Source organism: Schistocerca nitens, chromosome 2 (genome assembly GCF_023898315.1).
Source record: "Schistocerca nitens isolate TAMUIC-IGC-003100 chromosome 2, iqSchNite1.1, whole genome shotgun sequence".
Classification (NCBI taxonomy): Eukaryota; Metazoa; Arthropoda; class Insecta; order Orthoptera; family Acrididae; genus Schistocerca; species Schistocerca nitens.
The window spans coordinates 769,439,459-769,460,409 of NC_064615.1; the positions used below are offsets into that span (position 1 = coordinate 769,439,459).

The following is a 20,951-nucleotide window of genomic DNA, read 5'->3' on the forward strand; positions in this document are numbered from 1 at the left end:
GATTCAAATGTGGCTGTGGCAAATATTACAGTCATGCAGTGGTTCATGATGCCATCATGCACAATGTACCTGACTCTGAGATTCAGGAACAGGTTCTTAAATACCTGGACCCTGCCTTGCAATAGATTCTGCAGATTCTAGACTGTCAGGATTCCTATGAAAGTGCAGCAGACAGTTTTGAAGTTGCACCTGTCTATTCTGTAGGCAGCCACGACACACAGGTCTTGCAGCCAGCTTGCAAACAGCAGCCCAGCTGGCCACAGCCACAGCACTCACATACACACATTGCGTCCAGCACAAAGTTTGAAATTGTGCCCTCGCTGTAATAGATTGCCAGTCTGCCCCTCATGTGAAGCAACTTTTATTTTTAGTCGTCCTTTCCCTCAGGCACTTCAAGAACAGGTAGCTCAGGATTTACTGCTTTGCAAGACAATGGGGTCATTGCACCCATTACTGCGTCAGTGGGTGTCTCCTCTTGTTGTACTGAAGAAGCTGTCCAGAAGACTCCGGCTGGGCATTGATTTTAAGGAAACTGTGAATCCTCAAACAGTCGTTGACTGTTATCTCTTGCCATGCCTGGAAGACCTGATGGATAATTTGGATGTTAGTATCACTTTTACAATACTGATTTGCGAGACGCTCACTTGCAAATCTCTTTGGGTGAGCCATCATAAGAGGTCTTCATCATTAATGCTCATGTGGGTCTCTTCAAATTTTTGAGATTGCCGTTTGGCAGCGCTTCCGCACCTGCCATACTTCAGTGCTTTATGGAGCAGCTGACTGCAAAAGTTCCTTTTTGTTCAAATTATTTAGATAGCACTGTCATCTCACGTCACATTACTGAAGAATATATTATCAATCTCCACACTCTGTTTCAAGTGTTGTCTGCAGCTGGTCTCAAATATACCAGAGACAAGTGTGGGTTTTTTCAGTCTGAACTTTAGTACTTAGATATGTTATTAATAGCCAGGATGTTCACCCATTGCAATAACATTTGCTTGTATTGAGACCTTCCACACCCACACAATGTGTGGGAATTGCAGTCTGTGTTAGGGAAACTCATCTATTACATCCGATTTATTCATAACGGCACTCAAATTGTGGGTCCCTTGCATTGCTTTTGGAGGAAGAACGTTCCTTTCGTTTGGTTGCAAGAGTATCAGTCTGCCTTCCAGAAGTTGCTTTGCTTAGTGACTGATGCCTTGTTTCTTTTGATCCAACCAAACCCGTGGTCTCGGCTATAGCTGCTTTCTCTTACAGCATCAATGCACTTCTGCTGAATGAATTTGATGCTGTTGACAGACTGGTTGCCTTTGCTTCAAAGTTGCTCAAGAAAGCTCAATGTAATTATCTGCACATTGAAAAGGAGGCTCTCGACATTTTCTATGGTGTCACTAACTTTTACCAATATAGTTTTCGCAGAAAATTTTATTTGGTGACTGATCATAAGCCTCTAAAATCTTTGTTTAGCCCTTCTCAGTCAGTCCCAACTCGCACAGTGCAGAAGCTGCAATGCTGGCCTCTTCTTTTGTGATATTACCAATGTGAAAGTGCGTATCAGCCCACTGCTAAGCATGCCAACACAGATGGTTCTTTCTCGCTTCCCTGTTGATCCATATTCAACATTCGACGAGTCCTCTGGTTCTTGTTGTTACAGTGTTGCATGAGAGACAGATGGTTTGCAAATCTTTCATTAAACACCAGAAAATTGCCCAAGCAACAGCTGCAGATGCTGATTTGCACAGTTTGTTGCACTACACCCACACTGGATGGTCGCATTCAGCCAGACAGATTTGTACCTCTGTGTTTCGCAGAGGTTCTGCCCGCTGACATGCCCTTGCAGTTCACCAAGGCATCTTTTTGCTTCATTCTGATAATGAACAGTCACATTTTGTGGTTCTGCAGGTTCTACAGCCTGACATGCTTTGTTTGCTACATCAAGGTCACTGGTGTGTCATTTGTATCAAGCAGTTGGTGTGACGTCATTGCACTTGGTATGGTCTGGATGCACAAATTGAACAGCTGACTTCTCAGTGCCAAGCTTGTGTTGAACATTAGTCAGCCCTGCCTCAGCAGTTCTTCGAATGGCTCAAACTTCAAGCACCTTGGAAATGTTTGCTTTTGGATTTTACAGGCCCTTTCTGGAATATACATTGGCTATCATTTGTGATACTTTCAGCAAATTTTCCTTTGCGGTTCCTATGCACTCTACCATCTCATTCCACAATCCAGGCCTTGTTGTCAAATCTTTTGCCTCATGGGATTGCCTGAAGTGATTGTGACTGAGATAAGACCTCAATTTCTTGTTGCCGAGTTTGGACAGTTTTTCATAGCCTCTGGCATCAACCACATCTTGAGTGCACCATTCACCCACAACCCAATGGTGATGCTCAACACTTTCTATGAACATTTGAGCAACAGATGAACAAACCCTTTTGCCTCCTACCCATGGGATCAAGCTCTGCTGCTCTTCTTATTTTCCTACCACTCCCAGCCATGCAATGGACCATCACTGGTGGAGTTGTTAGATGGACAGTGCCACCACACCTGGTTTCAGTTGCTGCACCTGCCATGGCAGGCGATGTCCACTCCACACAGACAAGCAAAACATCATACTAACAATTCAGTATTTTACAGGTTGCATGGCAGACTGAAGCATTGGACCGATCACCATTGTACTTTTTCTTGGACATTCTATTTTTTATTCCAGGGACCAAGAGGATTGCTGAGATGCCATCAGAATCAAAATCTTACGTGTGAATTGCATGATCCTGCCACGGGCTTTGTGCTTTCAGATTCTGTGCCTAACTGGACGCAGCGGCTTTCACTGTCTTCGAGTCCCAGGGGCCCAGCCACATAGGCACCGATCATGGAGCTGATGGAAGTCGACACCTTTTCACAGTTGTCACCATCTTGACAGCCAATGTCATCTGGATATGGGCCACTCTCCCCAGGGGTTGACCCACATGCCACCTCGGGTGTCTCTGCAGTTGTCAAGATGCCTCCATCTTAGTTTGCTACTCCGCCTCTGGTTATGGGTGTGCACACTTTGTCAGGTTTCTCGGCGAGTGCTCCTGGGCGGGCTCACGGCATATGCTGGAGACCAGGTGGGAGCTTGGCATTGGCCTCAGTTTCAGCTTCTGTCTCCTCATTGTCACCTCCAAACAGCCCTCAAACCAGTTGTCATTCACTAATCTACACTACACAATGACAGTGAGGAGGTTTGGGGTGCAGGGATGTGGTAACACATATTGAAGGAGGAGGAGATTACTGTTTAACATCCTGCCGGCAACAAGGTCATTAAGACAGAGCAAAATCTCCGATCAGAAAAGGATCAAGAAGGAAAGCGGCTGTGCCCTTTTCAAGGAACCATCTCAGCATTTACCCTAAGCAATTTAGGGAAATTACGGAAAACCTACATCAGGATGGCCGGATGCAGCTTTGAACCATCATCCTCCCAAAAGCGAGTTCAGTGTGCTGACATCACGTGTTGATAGCACCCCATGGGTGTCAAAGTAGGCAATGGAATTACAAGTTTCTGTCAGATTTTGATAGTGGTCATATGGGATTTGGCAGACCCAATGAGGCACACATACTGAGCCATGCCTCCAGTGGCTCTCTGTACAATGAACACCCTCTGCTGCCACAATATAGGGTGGTTGGTGGCAGCCACGCACCTCACTCACACTTGGAGTCACTTCATTGTAGGACATTACACAGATGTTCCTAGTCGCATCTCCCACACCATCATTCGTGCTTCAGAGCCGAAATCTATTTTTTGCTGCATTATTTGTACTGAGTCTTTGTACACTTGGAGAAATACATTTAACTAAATCTTCTGTTTACTGTGTTAACTTGTTTGTTGATCATTTCTGCTCCTGTCCAGCTTTCCTACAAAAAATGTTGCCACACCACTCTGTAGCCCACCTCTCCCTGCAATACAGGTTAACATTTTCTATCACAGAACTAGAGCTTACAATTTACCATTATCATGTTATACTTTGAAAATATATTGTGTAATGACAGAGTATTTATTTTTTAATTTTCACCAATCATAATATTGAAGATTACACAAACAATGGTTCTTCAAATAAATTAATTTCAAAAAATCGTATAGGGAATACACTGGAAAACACTGAGACAGGTTGATTACTCCTGTGACAATCTGGATGCCACTAGCCATACAAGCAGGCTCTTACCAGAAGCAATCAGATGCAAACCATGTCATGTGTAATGGGAGGTGCTGCATCAATCACAATCATCTGTCAGTGCAACTCTCTCCTGAATGACTACCCAAGTTCTATATTTACCAGTGCCATGGAAGACTTCTTTCACATTTACTTTCTGATGTATCAGTTACACTTTGTCTCAGTCTTATTGTAATCAGGTCTACTTTCAAAATTCTCGTATTCAGATCTACTTTTAAAATTCCTCTGTGAAGTTCTTCTTGTTGAAGTTTATCTGGTCCAGAGCCAAACCGTACAAAAGCAGCATCAAACCAAGGTGGTTCAGACAAGCTCCACTAACTTGCATTTCCAGTGGAAAGCAAAACAGTAGATAATGAAGCACAAGGAGGATACAATACCTGCACTGCCTTTCATCGGCTGACAGCTGCCTCTGTCTGGCCTGTTGCTGGTCATGTGGTACCTGGCTCCATGCTTCTGCTTGGCTCATTAGCTCCTGCACCTCATGAATGCGCTGAAACAGCACTCTCTCTCAGAATAGTTTTTCATATCAACATGACTTTACAAGGAAAGATCAAATTTCAATTAAACATTTCGAAATAAGTAACAGCTTTGTCATATTGTTTTACACATCAACATTTATCGCATATCGTGTTGTGTTGTGACTTAATGAGTTTTCTGTTCACCAGACTTCCTATTGTCTGTGCAGTAGTGACTTTTGCACTCAATACATTTCGTTCTCTCTGCTGCCTGCTTTTTGTTTGTTATCCATTATCTTATGAAGGAATGAAATATGGAGGATCCTGTATCGATCTACGGTAGAAATTAGATGTGTGTGTAAACTTGGGCAAGATGATTACCATCTTAATTATTTGAACATTATATCAAGATTTATGAATTATAATACTGGTTTATGGATTAAATTTTTGTGGCAGTTAATGGTATGGCATTATAGAGCCTACAGTTGGTGATGTGTTTAATCACAGTATTCATACTGACTGCTTTGAAATTTTTATCCATGCCACCAGCCATTCATAGGAGAGTTCCTTTAACTCAAAGAATAAAGTAATATTCTAAGGTATTTAGTAAACACAGTTGTCATGTATAAGTTGGTAATTTTTATTCTTAGATGGCCAGTTTCGAGCTTGTAAAGAGATCATCATCAGATCTAGAAACCTTGATGATAACAGGAATCACTGGCATGAAGTAGGCACATCCATGTTGGCGTGCAGTGCTCTCCATGCCAGTATGGAGAGGCTGAGAATGTACATCTGATGATCTCTTTACAAGATTGAAACTGGTAATTTAAAAACAACAATTACCAACTTATATGCAACCACAACTGTGTTTACTAAATAATTTAAAATGTTAACAGATCGCCGTTTTCCTGGAACAATGTTCTAAAAAATTTTAAAAGTAATATACTTTACTGGCAACTAAGTTCCAGGATGTTTTAAAGTATTAGTTAGTAGTATAGTTATTGTAAAAATTTTCTATGTATTCTCATGTAAAATCTATTATAAATATCTTATGTTCATATGTTTTTATGTTTAATGGCGTGTGCAATGAGGAGAGGACTAGGAAAGTAATTAGCCAGGTGTGGACTGATGAACGAGGGCTATATTGCTAAATATGGGCAAGTGTTGTATATTTTTGTTTGTTCTCTTTCACGCTCTGCTTGTACAAAGGATGCTTAAAACACTTAGAATTCTTTTGTAGAATTAGCAGTTTCCATACTTTAGTAGTTTAGAGGTGTTTAAAACTTTTTCAGCAAAGATCTGCAATCATAATTTGGTATATAGATAAGCACTACTACATTGTTTTCCCTCTATTATGAGACTGCATCTTAATTGTTATAACATTTAACTAAAATACGTGGTATTTGAAGACTGACACTGTTGTTTTAATTGTTATTGGTGAAGGTTTTGATTTTTTCCAACAACCTTGTGGGTTATGGTAAACATGAAACACCAAGTAAGAATGGAGAATACAGACGAAAGTAATGTTCAGCAGATTGTCAAAAATATTGAACCTGCCACTTAAGACAAACCAAATGCTGATCTAAAACTTCCTGGCAGATTAAAACTGTGTGCTGGACCGAGACTCGAACTCGGGACCTTTGCCTTTCGTGGGCAAGTGCTCTAACGACTGAGCTACCCAAGCACGACTCACGACCCATCCTCAGAGATTCAATTCTGCCGGTACCTCTGTGAGGACGTCATGTTTGGGTAGCTCAGTTGGAAGAGCACTTGCCCGTGAAAGGCAAAGGTCCCGAGTTCGAGTCTCAGTCCGGCACACAGTCTGACAGGAAGTTTCATACCAGCGCACACTCCACTGCAGAGTGAATATCTCATTCTGCAAATGCTGATCCCTTAACAGAATTATTTCATAGGATCGACAAAATGGGTGGAACTTTAGCCACAGTTTTCAATGAGTTAGGTGTATTCACAGATTAGTTTTGTTAGGCTTCAGGGCGCAAAAACAACTGGGGTCATATGCGGCCAAGTCAAAACTATAGAACACAAAGACAGAAAGGAGTTAAAAAATGACTATATGTCAGTCCCAATTGACAGAATCGGCGACAGCTAAAAACAGGCACATGGAAAAAGGGCTAAAAGAGACACCATATAGAAATGGAGGTCCAAAACTAAAAATTAAATGGCCATCGCCATATTGCATTGGCAGTTAAAAAGTAAAACACAGTCAACAGCCCGCACTTCATTTGCTAAAATGGCTGATAACTTAGACGACAAACCCAAACGGGAACGTAAAAGGTTAAAAAATGGACATTCCCCCAGGAAGTGGCAGACAATTAAAACTTCGGCGCAATGTGTACAAAGTGGTGGGGTAGCACCACTTAGCAAATGACAATGGCTAAAAAGGCAGTGCCCAATACGCAGCCAAGTTAAAATAACCTCCTCCTGGTGGGAGGGCCGAGAGGAGGTCGTCCAAGCCGCTGGGAGAGGCTTAATAAGCTGGAGATTATGGCCATGTAGGGAGGACCATTGACGGTGCCAAAGGAACACCACCTCCTGACAGACGGCAGCACAGATATCATCAGAGGGAACATAGGTACTCACGGGATGAGGTACTAGGACTGCAGCTTTGGCAGCAGCCTTGTTTCCTTGTTTCCTGGCAGATCGACATGACCAGGAACCAACAGACATATCACGCTGGCTCCACCAAGAGTGAGCAGTTGACAGTTTCCCTGGACTCACTGCACTAAGGGATGGGCAGTGTACAGCACACATAGACTTTGAAGGGCACTGAGTGAGTCTGAGCATAAGACACAATTGAAAAGGCTATGTCACCATATGTGCTCCGTGGCCTGATATAAGGCAAAGAGCTCAGCTGTAAATACTGAGGAGTGTGCCAGAAGCCGATATTGAAAGACACGGGTGCCAATGACAAAGGCACACCCAACCCCATGGTCAGTCTGAGAGCCATCAGTGTATACAAAGGTACTATTGCGAAGTTCCATGCAAAGGTCGTTAAACTGAAGGTGATAGACTGAGGTGGGAGTAGTGTCCTTAGGAAGTGAATGAAGGCCAAGGTTAACATGGGCTGCTTCCCGAAGCCAAGGTGGCGAAGGGTTCACACCCATCAGGAAAGGTGCAGGTAGTGTGAAGTTAAGCTGCCGTAGCAAGTGCCAAGAGTGGACTCCAGGAGGTAACAGAGAAGAAGGACGAGCCCCATACTGATGATCAAAGGAATCATCAAAGAAGGAGGCATAGGATGGGTGGGCACGCATGGCAGACAAACAGCACTTATACCTGCTGAGGAGAAAGTCACGGCATAGGACAGTGGTAGGTTCAGCAGCTTCAGCAAACAGACTCTCATCCGGGCTAGTGTAAAATGCGCCCATGGCCAAACGGATACCACGATGATGGATTGTTTTGAGACATGTAGGAGCGATGGGCGTGCAGACCCATAAACAAGCGCTCATAGTCGAATTTCGAACGGACAAGGGACCGGTACAAACGGAGGGGTGTGGTTCGAAGGTAGGACACTGAGGAACCACGTACATCAGGCTGCCAGGTAAGATACATGGAAGGACCATGAGAGTTTCCTATCGAACATGAGCCCCAGGAATTTTGTAGTTTCAATGAACGGAAGGGCAACAGGCCTAAGATGTAAAGATGGTGGGAGAAACCATCTATGTCGCCAGAAATTTATACAGATGGCTTCGTCAGTGGAAAAGCGAAAGCCATTGTCGATGCTCCAGGAGTAAAGACGATCAAGACATTGCTGAAGGCACTGCTCAATGAGAGAGGTCCATGGAGAACTGCAATAAATGGCAAAATCATCAACAAAAAGGGAACCGGAAATGCCTGGTGGGAAACAGGCCATGATAGGATTAATGGGGATAGCAAAGAGGATGATACTCAGGATGGAACCCTGAGGCACACCATTTTCCTGGATCAAGATGTCCGACAAGGCAGAATCCACAAGCATCCTGAAAACTCAATCTTTTAAAAACGCCTGAAGTAAACAGGGCAGGCGGCCACTGAAGCCCCACATGTAAAGAGTATGGAGGATACCAGTTCTCCAGCAGGTGTTATAGGCCTTCTCCAAATTGAAGAACACGGCTACAGTCTGGGATTTCCACAGAAAAACATTCATGACATGGGTGGACAAAGTAACGAAATGGTCAACTGCAGAACGCTGTGCTCGAAATCCACACTGTGCATCTGCCAGTAAATTGTGAGACTCGAGCCACCATACCAGCTGGGAATGAATCATATGTTCCATCACCTTGCAAATGCAACTGGTAAGAGAGATGGGATGGTAGCTAGAAGGAAGGTTTTTGTCCTTACTGGGCTTAGGTATGGGTATGACAGTGGCTTCACACCAACATCTGGGACATGTGTCCTCTGCCGAGATGCTGTTGTACATGTTAAGCAGAAAGTGCTTGCCTGCAAGAGAAAGGTCCTGCAACATATGAATGTGGATGGTGTTCGGACCTGGTGCAGAGGATCAGGATGAACCGAGAGCACGATAGAGCTCCCTCTTAGTAAAGGCAGCATTGTTGCACTCACGATTTGGAGAAGAGAAGGGTATCGCCTGAGCCTCCTCCACTTGTTTCTGATGGAGGAAGCAGGGTGATAGTGGGAAGAGCTTGAAACTTCCACATAATGGTGGCCCAAGGTGTTGGAGATAGCAATAGGGTCCACGATAACATTAGCTGCTACTGTGAGGTGGAAATGGGGAATGTATCTTGGTCCCAGATAGCTGTCGGAGGTTGGCCCACATAACGGAGGAAGGGGTGGAACTGTTAAGAGAACTAGTGAATGAAATACAGCTAGCGTGTTTTCTAACCCAAAGAACGTGACAACACTTTGAACGCAACTGTTTATAAGGAATGCAGTTTGCCACCTTAGGATAACGGTTAAAAATGTGAAGAGCACGTCTCTGTGCGCAAATTGCATCACGGCATTCCTCAGTCCACCAAGTGATGGGGACACGACATGGTAAAGAAGAAGTGCGAGGAATGGAATGTTCTGCAGCAGCAAGGATAACATTGGTGAGATAGTCCACCTGGTCATCACAACAGGGGAACTCTTGTTCTTCAAAGGTCACCAGGGAAGAGTAAAGCTGCCAGTCAGCCTTAGTATGCTGCCATTTGGGCGTGCACGCGGATGGGGTAGGAGTCAGCAAACGAAGAGCACACGGGAAATGGTCACCCAAGTAGGCGTCAGAAAGAATGGACCTCTCAAGACGATGGGCAAGCTGAGCAGTGCAGAAGGATAGGTCCAAATGGGTACAAGTGTGCGAGGAGTTGGGAAGGAAAGTGGGTGCTCCAGTGTTAAGGCAGAAGAGGTTAAGTGGGTTAAGAACATAAGCCAAGAGGGCACCTTTCTGACAGATCCTGGGAGAACCCCAAAGGGATGCACATTAAAGTCACAGAGTAACAAAAATGGGGGAGATAGCTGCACAATAAGCTGAATGAATTCTGCCCTGGTGACATTGAATGACGGAGGGATATAACTGGCACAGAGGGAAAAAGTCAGGCGGAGAAGGAAAAGGCGAACTGCAGCAGCTTGAAGATGGGTTGTGAGGGAGATGGGGTGACTATGGATGTCATCCCGTATGAGCAGCATGACGCCCGTGTGAGATGGAATGCCGACCTCAGGAGGAAGGTCTAAACAAATCAGTAAGTAAGGTGAAAACTCAAAACGATCGTGAGGACGCAATTTCATTTCCTGAAGGCAGAGTACAAGGGGTCTTGCGATGCTAAAAGCAGCCATAAATCCTCTTTGTGGGACTGAAGGCTGCAAATGTTCCATTGGAGGACAGTCATTAGGAGGAGAGATACAGGGGTGTCAACTGGGCAGCTGCTGAATGAAAGCCGATGTAGAGTCGCTATTACAGGGCACAGAAGCAGGAGGATCATGCTCCATGGGGGTCCACAGAACCATTGGTGTACTTGTGCCGCCAGTCTGTGGAGTCCAACACTGAAAAATGGTTGGTGGTGTGCACCGGCGATACAGAGGTCGGCCAGGCTAGGGTACCACATGGTGACACCGTCAAAGAGGACCTTCGAGTTGGCGAAGGAAAAGACCGGTTGCCTTTGGTGCACTTCTTCGAGCCCTTCCAGTTAGAGGAAGACTTGGGTGTTGGTTGGCTGGAGGGATGGAGGAAGTCTTCACGGGAGTACTACTCCTGTCCTTTCCGGCCTACCGGTTCTGTAGCTGGCAGCTTTGGCCCTTGAGGTGAGAGTTTGACGGCTTGTTGCACACCTGGACGAGGGGATGGCGATGTTACCTTGACACTGGGCAATTTCACAACCTCAGATCTGAATTTGAGGTTGCATGTCTGCATGGCCACGTCCTTAATGGGCGAGGGGTAATAAGAACAGAACTATAGGTACCAGATAGGAGAACGCAGGGTTTGTGATTAGACAGTAACTTGCGAGCCACTGGGTAAGGCACCTTTTCCTTTATTTGGATCTCTTGAGCAGCCTGCTGATGAAGATACACAGGACAATCCCAAGAGAAGGCGGCATGGCCGCCATTGTAGTTGATACAGCAGGCAGGAGGAGGTTGACAATGGCCCTCATGCGCATCCCTACCACAGGTGATACACTTGGCAGGGTGTCAACGAGATGTTCTAGTGAGGTTGAAATGATGACACTGGTAGCAGCACATCGGGTTCGGAATGTACAGCCAGACCGATAATTTCATAGCCTGCTTTGAGCTTGGACAGAAGCACCACTCTATCAAAGGTGAGAAAGAGAGTGCGGGTAGGCACTAAGGAGGAATCAACCTTTTTCATTACACGATGGATGGCAGTGACACCCTGATTAGAGAGGTAAGATTGGATTTCGGCCTCTGTTAGACCGTCGAGCTGCCTGGTGTAAATTACACCACAGGAAGAATTCAAGGTTCTATGGGCCCTGACACAAACAGGGTAACTGTGGAGAAGCGAGGCAGCAAGCAGCAGTTGTGCTTGAGCATAAGAAGCGGTCTCCAAAAGCAAAGTGCCATTCTGTAAACGAGAGCAGGATTTCACAGGGCCAGCAATTGCATCATCACCTTTCTGAATAATAAACGGATTTACTGTGGCGAAGGACTGACTGTCTTCAGTACGTGAAACCACAAGGAACCATGGCGCAGAGGGAAGTATCTTCGAATCATTAGCCTCATTACGTTTACGTTTTGTAGACGTTGAGTGGGAAGATGATTGACTCATCGTGAGGAAATCCCCCACAATTGTCAGCGTCTCTGATGGCATGCTCCTTCCAACTGGGGGCCCCCTTCACAAGGAGGCGGACCCACCTTAGGTGATTGTTCACACCTTCCCAACACCTGACATAGGAATCAGTCGGCAATTTGGTAAGGTTACAGTTCATGCAATCACCGCTCCCTAGGCCTGGCCCGTATCAGGGGGTATGTGTGAACCCTGCCTGTCGACCGGGGCTGGGAATTACACTTTACCCAGTCACCTGATATGCGTCAGATGCATGGACCGGCCTTCAGGAGTTCACAGGGAGGAAAGAGAAAAAAAGAGGATCCTCAAATGTCAAAGCAGAGGAACGAGAGGAAAAGGGAAACAAAGAAAGGAAACAGGAGCGAAAAACAAAGGTGAACCTGTTCGTAAGTCAGAGACAGAATGCAGAACATTCCCAATAACACTCGAAACGTGTCCCCCAAGGGAGGGGAAAAAGAATAGCAAGAGGATAGACATGCAGCATGAATGGGAAAAAATGTTGCAACGGCTGGGGCCCCATCGTAGCCAAGCGTGAATCCACCAAAGACTGGCGGGCCCCCTAGGAGGTACTCACAGAGAAGCAGGAAATAGTGTCAACAAAAAAAGATTTAGTTGACCAACATACAACTTTAATCAATGACATATTTGACTGAGAAAAGCTCATCAACATTTACCCAAAGTGATCAGATGTTTCACTAACAATGAAGCTGACATAAAACAAAATCAGGAAACACTTTCAGAAACCATAAAAAAAAGTTGTCAGAATGTGTTACCAACCCATATCTGGGACAAGAGAAAAAGATTAGTGAGCAGTTTGTTCTACTAAGAGATCAATTTGCTGCTGAAATAGGTATGTGGATATCTGCGAAGGATGTGCATATAGTTAAAAGGATAGAACAAGAGTTTCAGGCATCAGCTGAGATGACATCATTCAAAAAGGATAATGTAGATTAAGACTTCCCACACAGAATTCATGAGATTAAAGTCCAATTGGGAGACAATTTCTTGCAGTGGTGAGCTGACATTAGTAAGCATGTTGAATCTATGAGTGTGGAGCTTGCTGAAGCGAAGAAAGCAATGCAGGAAGACCAATCTATAATGAATGATTCTGAGTGGATGCAAGTACGTACTCTGTTGTCAGGGAATCCACAAAATAAAGGGTTAAAATTAGAAGCAAACTTCTCAGCTCCAGTATGCTATGTATGGAGGGGGGGAGCGACGATTACTGACTAAGACACTATATTGATGGAGGGAAAGTTGGCATAGGCAGTTTTAAGTGTTTCTACCAGACAAAGAAAGCACACACCTAGTCGCTTTCATACAAGCATACACTCTTGGAGTGAAATTGAAAAGGTAGACTATGTCAGCTCATACATTTATGGAGAAAAAGTCCTCTGGGCTGTAGAGGCCATTGAATCACACAACCTACAAAGAATTTGAATGCGCATTTTTAGTATAATAGTGGTCCAGTGAAACAATAAATATTAAGGAAGGAAGTCTTCAATCCCAAACCTTTCCGCTTCAGACAAGGTTGCTTGCACAAATATTTTGAGAAGTATATGAACAATACTCAATACTGGGATGAAACAATATCGCATCAGGATGTATTATGAATTTTATAGGCGAATTTACCAATATAAATACATGAAAAATTGATACACACAGCGAAATGGAATCTGCAAGTTATGTCTGCCCTAAATTCGAATCCACCAAAGACTGGCGGGCCCCCTAGGAGGTACTCACAGAGAAGCAGGAAATAGTGTCAACAAAAAAAGATTTAGTTGACCAACATACAACTTTAATCAATGACATATTTGACTGAGAAAAGCTCATCAACATTTACCCAAAGTGATCAGATGTTTCACTAACAATGAAGCTGACATAAAACAAAATCAGGAAACACTTTCAGAAACCATAAAAAAAAGTTGTCAGAATGTGTTACCAACCCATATCTGGGACAAGAGAAAAAGATTAGTGAGCAGTTTGTTCTACTAAGAGATCAATTTGCACTATATGATTACACAAAAATCAAGAACACCACAGGTCATTAGCCAGTTGGTTTTATCAGGTGCATGACATAATCGAGGATCAATGGAACAGGATATTATAATGGAGCAAGAAATGATATGTCACAAAACCTACCAAATAACCACAGTGGAAGTAACTATGGACATAATAACTACGGAAATAACACCGTCAACCATAACAGATACAGCAATATGCGGCAGGAGCAACAGTACCATCCAGGCTGCCAGTTTTCCAACGGCAACAATCAGTGGCCAGGTAACCAAGCATCACAGCAAGATAATACTGATTGCCAGAACAAAACCCCAATAATCACGGAGGTAGTCGATGACAATAATCATGTTACACACTAATACCAAGAAGACTAGAAGTAGCCACATACTGCCTCAAAATGACAGTTTAGAATAGAGACACGAGCTGTGTTAGATTAATCAAGATGCTGAAGTACGATGATGGAGATAATACTGGGAAGAATTATCACAAGATGTTAATCCTTGCCAGATCTGTAACTCGGCTTTGCCACCGTCTGCCATAGAGCAGAAATTAAGGTACGAAAATTTTAATGGTCTAGGACACAGGCTCGACTGTTGTGCGATTTCGACTGCTTTACTCAAAAGAATACTGAAGGAAATGCAGGTGTCTATTTTTCTTTTAACTAACAGCCAAACCACTGGAGCAGTTGGGAACGGGTCAATGCAGACGAAGCTGCAGAGACAACTTAATGTGAAACTAGCAAAAGTAGCCACTACAAGCATCTTTGTAGCTGTAATGAATCTTGTTGTGGATTGCATAGTAGGACTTGAACTATTGAGAGAAAAGGATGAAATAGGCGACTTTTCTTCAGACAAGAGCCGTCTTACTGTTGAAGGTATCCAAGTTTCAGTGAATCTATTAAGCGAAGAGGGAGTCCATGGCAAGTACCATCAAGGATTCACTATCAATTGGACGGATATGGATAACAATACATTTAGACGATAGTCAACTGTAACAACAAGCATTCCATCAATAAAGGAACAAATAAAGTCTAAGACCTCAGAATCAAATGCTTTGACAAAATCCCAGTGGCTCGAATTACTTAATGAAATGAAATGTGTGTGTCACTAGGGCTTCCCTTTGGATAGACTGGTCACCTGCTGCAAGTATTTTTAGTTGATGCTACATTGGGGACTTGGGTGCCCATGAGGATGAGATGATGAAGACAACACAATATTCAGTCCCAAAGCAGAGAAAATCTTTGACCCCACCGGGAGTCGAACCCAGGTCCCTCGCGTGGCATTCTGCCGCACTGACCACTCAGCTAAGGAGCAAACTTGTCACCAGACAGACACGAAGCTCACGCCTACCATAGTACTACAAGTTTATATTCCAAGTAGCTCTGCAGATGAAGATATTGAAGAAATGTTTCATGAGATAAAAGAAATTATTCAGATAGTGAAGGGAGATGATAATTTAATAGTCATACGGAACTGGAGTTCAATAGTAGGAAAAGGAAAAGAAGGAAAAGTAGCAGGTGAATATGGAATGGGGGAAGGAATGAAAGAGGAAGCTGCCTCGTAGAATTTTGTATGGAGTATAATTTAATCATAACTAATACTTGGTTTAAGAATCAAGAAGAAAGGTTGTACATGTGGAAGAGGCCTGGAGACAATGGAAGGTTTCAGATAGATTATATGATGGTAAGACAGAGATTCAGGAACCAGGTTTTAAATTGTAAGATATTTCCAGGGCAGATGTGGACTCTTACCACAATCTATTGGTTACGAACTGTAGATTAAAACTGAAGAAACTGCAAAAGGGTGTGAATTTAAGGAGGTGGGACCTGGATAAACTGAAAGAACCAGAGGTTGTAGAGAGTTTCAGAGACAGCAATAGGGAATGATTGACAAGAAAGGGGGAAAGAAATACAATAGAAGAAGAATGGGTATCTTTGAGAGATGAAATAGTGAAGGTAGCAGAGGATGAAGTAGGTGAAAAGACGCGGGCTAGCAGAAATCCTTGGGTAACAGAAGAGATATTGAATTTAATTGATGAAAGGAGAAAACATAAAAATGCAGTAAATGAAGCAGGCAAAAAGGAGTACAAACATCTCAAAAATGAGATCGACATGAATTGCAAAGGGGCTAAGCAGCAAAGGCTAGATGACATGTGTAAGGATGTAGAAGCATATCACTAGGGGTAAGACAGATACTGCCTACAGGAAAATTAGAGATCTCTGGAGAAAAAAGAACCACTTGTACAAATATCAAGAGTTCAGATGGAAAACCAGTTCTAAGCAAAGACGGGAAAGGAGAAAGGTGGAAGGAGTATATAGAGGGTCTACAAAAGGGCACTGTACTTGAGGGCAATATTATGGAAATGGAAGCGGATGTAGATGAAGATGAAATGGAGATGTGATACTGCATGAAGAGTTCGACAGAGCACTGAAAGACCTAAGTCAAAACAAGGCCCCCCGAGTAGACAATATTCCATTAGAACTACTGGTAGCGTTGGGAGAGCCAACCCTGACAAAACTTTACCATCTAGTGAGAAAGCTGTATGAGACGGGTGAGATACCCTCAAGACTTCAAGATGAATATCATAATTCCAATTCCAAAGAAAGCAGGTATTGACAGGTGTGAAAATTACAGAACTATCAGTTAATAAGTCACACCTGCAAAACACTAACACAAATTCTTTAAAGATGAATGGAAAAACAGGTAGAACCCAGCCTCGTGGAAGACCCGTTTGGATTCCTTAGAAATGTTGAAGCACGTGAAGCAATAATGACCGTATGACTTATCTCAGAAGATAGATTACGGAAAGACAAATCAATGTTTCTAGCAGTTGTACACTTACAGAAAGCTTTTGACAATACTGACTGGAATACTCTCTTTCAAATTCTGAAGGTGGTAGAGGTCAAATACAGGAAGCAAAAGGCTGTTTGCAATTTGTACAGAAACCAGATGGCAGTTACAAGAGTCAAAGGGCAAGAAAGGGAAGCAGTGATTGAGAAGGGAGTGAGACAAGGTTGTAGCCTATCCCCGATGTTATTTAATCAGTATACTGAGCAAGCAGTAAAGGAAACAAATGAAAAATTTGGAGTAGAAATTAAAATCCACGGAGAAAAAATAAAAACTTTGAGGTTTGCCAATGGCACTGTAATTCTGTCAGAGACAGCCAATGACCTGGAAGAACATCTGAACGGAATGGACAGTGTCTTGAAAGAAGGATATAAGATGAACATCAACAAAATATAATGAGGATAATGGAATGTAAATCAGGTGATGCTGAGGGAATTAGATTAGTAAATGAGACACTTAAAAGTAGTAAATGAGGTTAGCTATTTGGGGAACAAAATAACTGATGATGGTCGAAGTAGAGAGGATATAAAATGTGGACTGACGACAGCAAGGAATGTGTTTCTGAAGAAGAGAAATCTGTTAACATCAAGTATAGGTTTAAGTGTCGGGAAGTATTTTCTGAAAGTATTTGCATGGAGTGTAGCCATGGACAACAAGAAAATGTAAGCTTTCGAAGTGTGGTGTTACAGAAGAATGCTGAAGATTAGATGGCTAGATCATGTTACTAATGAGGAGGTACTGAATAGAATTGGGGGAAGAGGAATTTGTGGCAAAATTCGACTAGAAGAAGGGATCGCTTGGTAGGACATGTTCTGAGGCATCAAGGGATCACCGATTTAATACTATAGGGCAGCAGGGAGGGTAAAAATTGTATAGGGAAACCAAGAGATGAATATGCTAAGCAGATTCAGAAGGATGTAGGTTGCATTAGGTACTGGGAGATGAAGACGCTTGAACAGGATAGAGTAGCATGGAGAGCTGCATCAAACCAGTATCTGGACTGAAGACCACAACAGCAACAAGTAGTAGCTCACTTTAATTGTATCTAATGAAGGTTTCTTTTTCAGATGTATTACTCTGTGTGTATATATTCACGTAAAAAATAATTAAAGAATAAGAGACTTCAGTGTAAAGCAATATAGGGTAGTATATTTTGTACTCTGTGTGTAGATTTGTGTAACCTATGTTTGTTTTGGGATTATAATAGCTATATTACTAGATGATTAAGTATGATTTTTTCTGAGAATAGCTGAATTAAGTAAATGTTGTTGGGATGGAGAAAATAAATTTAGGGACCTACTCTCACCTTGTAGATTTATAAACATATAGACAGAGGAACATTTAACAGGAACGATCTACCTGAATTTTGAATAGGTTATTATGCAAATTTTTATTCAAGTTAGGCTGATCTGTTCTTTGTTTGTTGTGTTTTTTTTGTGGATGATTTTCATACAAGGGTGGTATTATTCTGTAAAACTCATGACCTTTGTACGAATTGAGCGAGTCATGGGGACAAGTACAAATGTTCTACTGCTTTCTGCCTTGTAATTTCCTTCAAAGTATTGTGCTTGTAACTTCTGGAGTGAGGCAAGGGTGTGAACCAGCAACAGGCTGCAGAAAGATAATTACATTAATTCTTTACAATAGCAATTAAAGTTGTGTTTCACTGGCCAACTGAACACTTGTGTGGTCTGGGGCAGTCAAACTACAATGTATTGTTTTAAAGTCATAGGTCTGACAGACTTCACTGATTGGACATGCAGTTACATTTGCTGCTGTGATGACAGGTTGGAACAATGATCCATAAACCATGATCCTTTTTTGGAGAGATCCACACATTCAAGATGACGTATGGGTTGATGTGAACACACAGTATCAACATGTGCGATTATGGGCGACCCATGAACAATATGTAGGTGGTCTGAGAATGCAGCGAGTGAGAAGCCTACGAATCTCTAAAGAGCTGATGCTGTATATGGCTGCACTGCTTGCGACAATGTAATTATGTGCTTCTGGGTTGTTCAGGCAACTGTGCTATATGGGCTTGTTCAATTACAGATTTTGAAAATGAACTGCAAAACATGTGATTGTATTTAAAAATTTATTTGATGAGGATTGAACGTGTATTAAATGTTGCAATGTACACTTGTAACAGACTGCTCACCCAAAATTTACAATGATAACAGTTACAGTCAACTGAACAGTAACGCTCATTATCACCTCTGTTGTTTATTAATCTATTTCCTTACAGGCAGCTGTAAATTAATTTTTTTGTTCATTATTGCATATAAATGTTTCATGTACTCTGTCGTCATCTGCTGGGTGGCGACATTCTGAACAGGTTTGGTTGCGTATCAACATTCTGAGGGTGTTTGCCGATTACCTCATCTCACACCATTGGGTGATACTCACCTGCCTCATTCTTTGGCAACACACCACTAATATTGCTGACACCATTCCAATGCCACACCAGGGCTACTATTGTCTTTACGAGCAGGAGAATAATACAAATGATGTTATTTTTCCTACAAAGTATGTACTAAAACTCTCCTAATTCTCCACTCATATCCAACCAAAACGAACAATATGCATACGGCTTATACTCATATTATGCAGGAAACCAACACTTACATCATCATCAAGTTTCTCAGGTTCATGAAACATAATGCATTTGCAATGTGTGTTAATATGCAAGCAAAATGAATTGCAATGGTTTTTGATAATGTGTTCAGCACTTCACATGACAATATTTAATTATTTTCCTGTTTACTATTTTGAAACCAAATTTAAGTGGAAATCATAGTGGCAGTTATGCAACTCAGGTTGTAGGTTTCACTTGGCGTTTTACCTTGGTTTTCCCTTGAGATGTGTTCAAATGGGGGAAGCAAGTTGTAAGATTCCAGGGAGTAAAGACATCCAACCTTGAGAAATGTAACTGGATGTAGAGAGAGGGTATAGTAAATGTAAAAGCACATAACATGGACCAAAAATGAGTTTAATTGAACTATTCACAACAACAAATATATCTTAACAAAAAATAATCTTTTAACATCAAACTATATGACATGCTTTGTTTCACCAAGACAATGGTAAAATGTGAAACAAATATAAGTATAAATGCCAGCATTTTCTAGATATTAACATGAAGTTCTTGGCATTAACTAAAAGTACTGAACACGCAGAAACTTTATTCATTGAATTCTGTGTCTGAACAAAAACAAGTCTGATTACATGTATGTAAGAAACATTATGTTTATGCAAATAACCCATGATTACGACATGATCCCAGGCATAATCAAACACAAATTGAATAGAATAATAGTCTCTTTTTGCCTTCTGCCGAAGTATTTTGAATAATGAATGGTAGCACAGCAACATTCTGTAACTAAAAGGTTGTCCTCCCATTCGGGAGCTAAAGAGTATATCATACCAGTTTTCCATTCACAGAGTTCCTATGTCTGTACAGTAGTGATCTTTTGTACTCAATGCATATTGTTCTCCTTGCTGCCAGATTCTTTTACATATCATTATCTTATGAAGGAATGAAATATCGAGAACTTTGTATCGATTCATGGTAGAAGTTAGTTGTGTGTGTAAACTTGGGCAAGGAGACTGCAATCTTGATTATTCAATCATTATACTGAGACTTATGGACTGAAACTGAAGATACAAATAAATGTCTACACTGGTTTATGCATTAAATTTTTGTAGCATTATTACTACTGCCAGCGCAGTACTAAAGAGAGCCTGCAATCAGTGACGAGTTTAATCGCAATATTCCTACTAACTTATTTCAAAATTTTTACCCACACCAAACATTATCTACACAATTGAGCAAACTCTGAACCATGCTCCACAATATACCATCCACTCGAAGGAAAGTTCATTTAACTTAAAGAATAAAGCAACAGTCTTTACATTTTGACCACTGTTGCAAAGGACATTCATCAGGGTGCATATATAAACAACATGATAAAAAGGTCAACTCATGCTCCACTTGCAACAGTAATTGGAATGTTGGTCTGTCAACCAAAATGATGAGGTGACCACATACCAGTAAACGGGCAAAAGCTATGGAAACCTATATTACCACAAAGACCAAACTGTTTCCCACTACAGAAACAACTGCAACACCAAATACTGATAACTGCATAGATAATCTTAAAGATAAAATCAGTAAATGGATAAAGGT

General features: G+C 42.2%; 1 protein-coding gene across 1 annotated transcript in view; it reads right to left on the bottom strand.

Moving 5' to 3' along the window:
- Window positions 1-20,951, bottom strand: part of LOC126237011 (ubiquitin conjugation factor E4 B) — a 313,737-nt gene that overhangs the window by 78,616 nt on the left and 214,170 nt on the right. Inside the window, exon 17 of the mRNA XM_049946739.1 lies at window positions 4,586-4,698. Coding sequence (XP_049802696.1) covers window positions 4,586-4,698 — 113 coding nt within the window. The remainder of the gene's footprint in view (window positions 1-4,585; window positions 4,699-20,951) is intronic.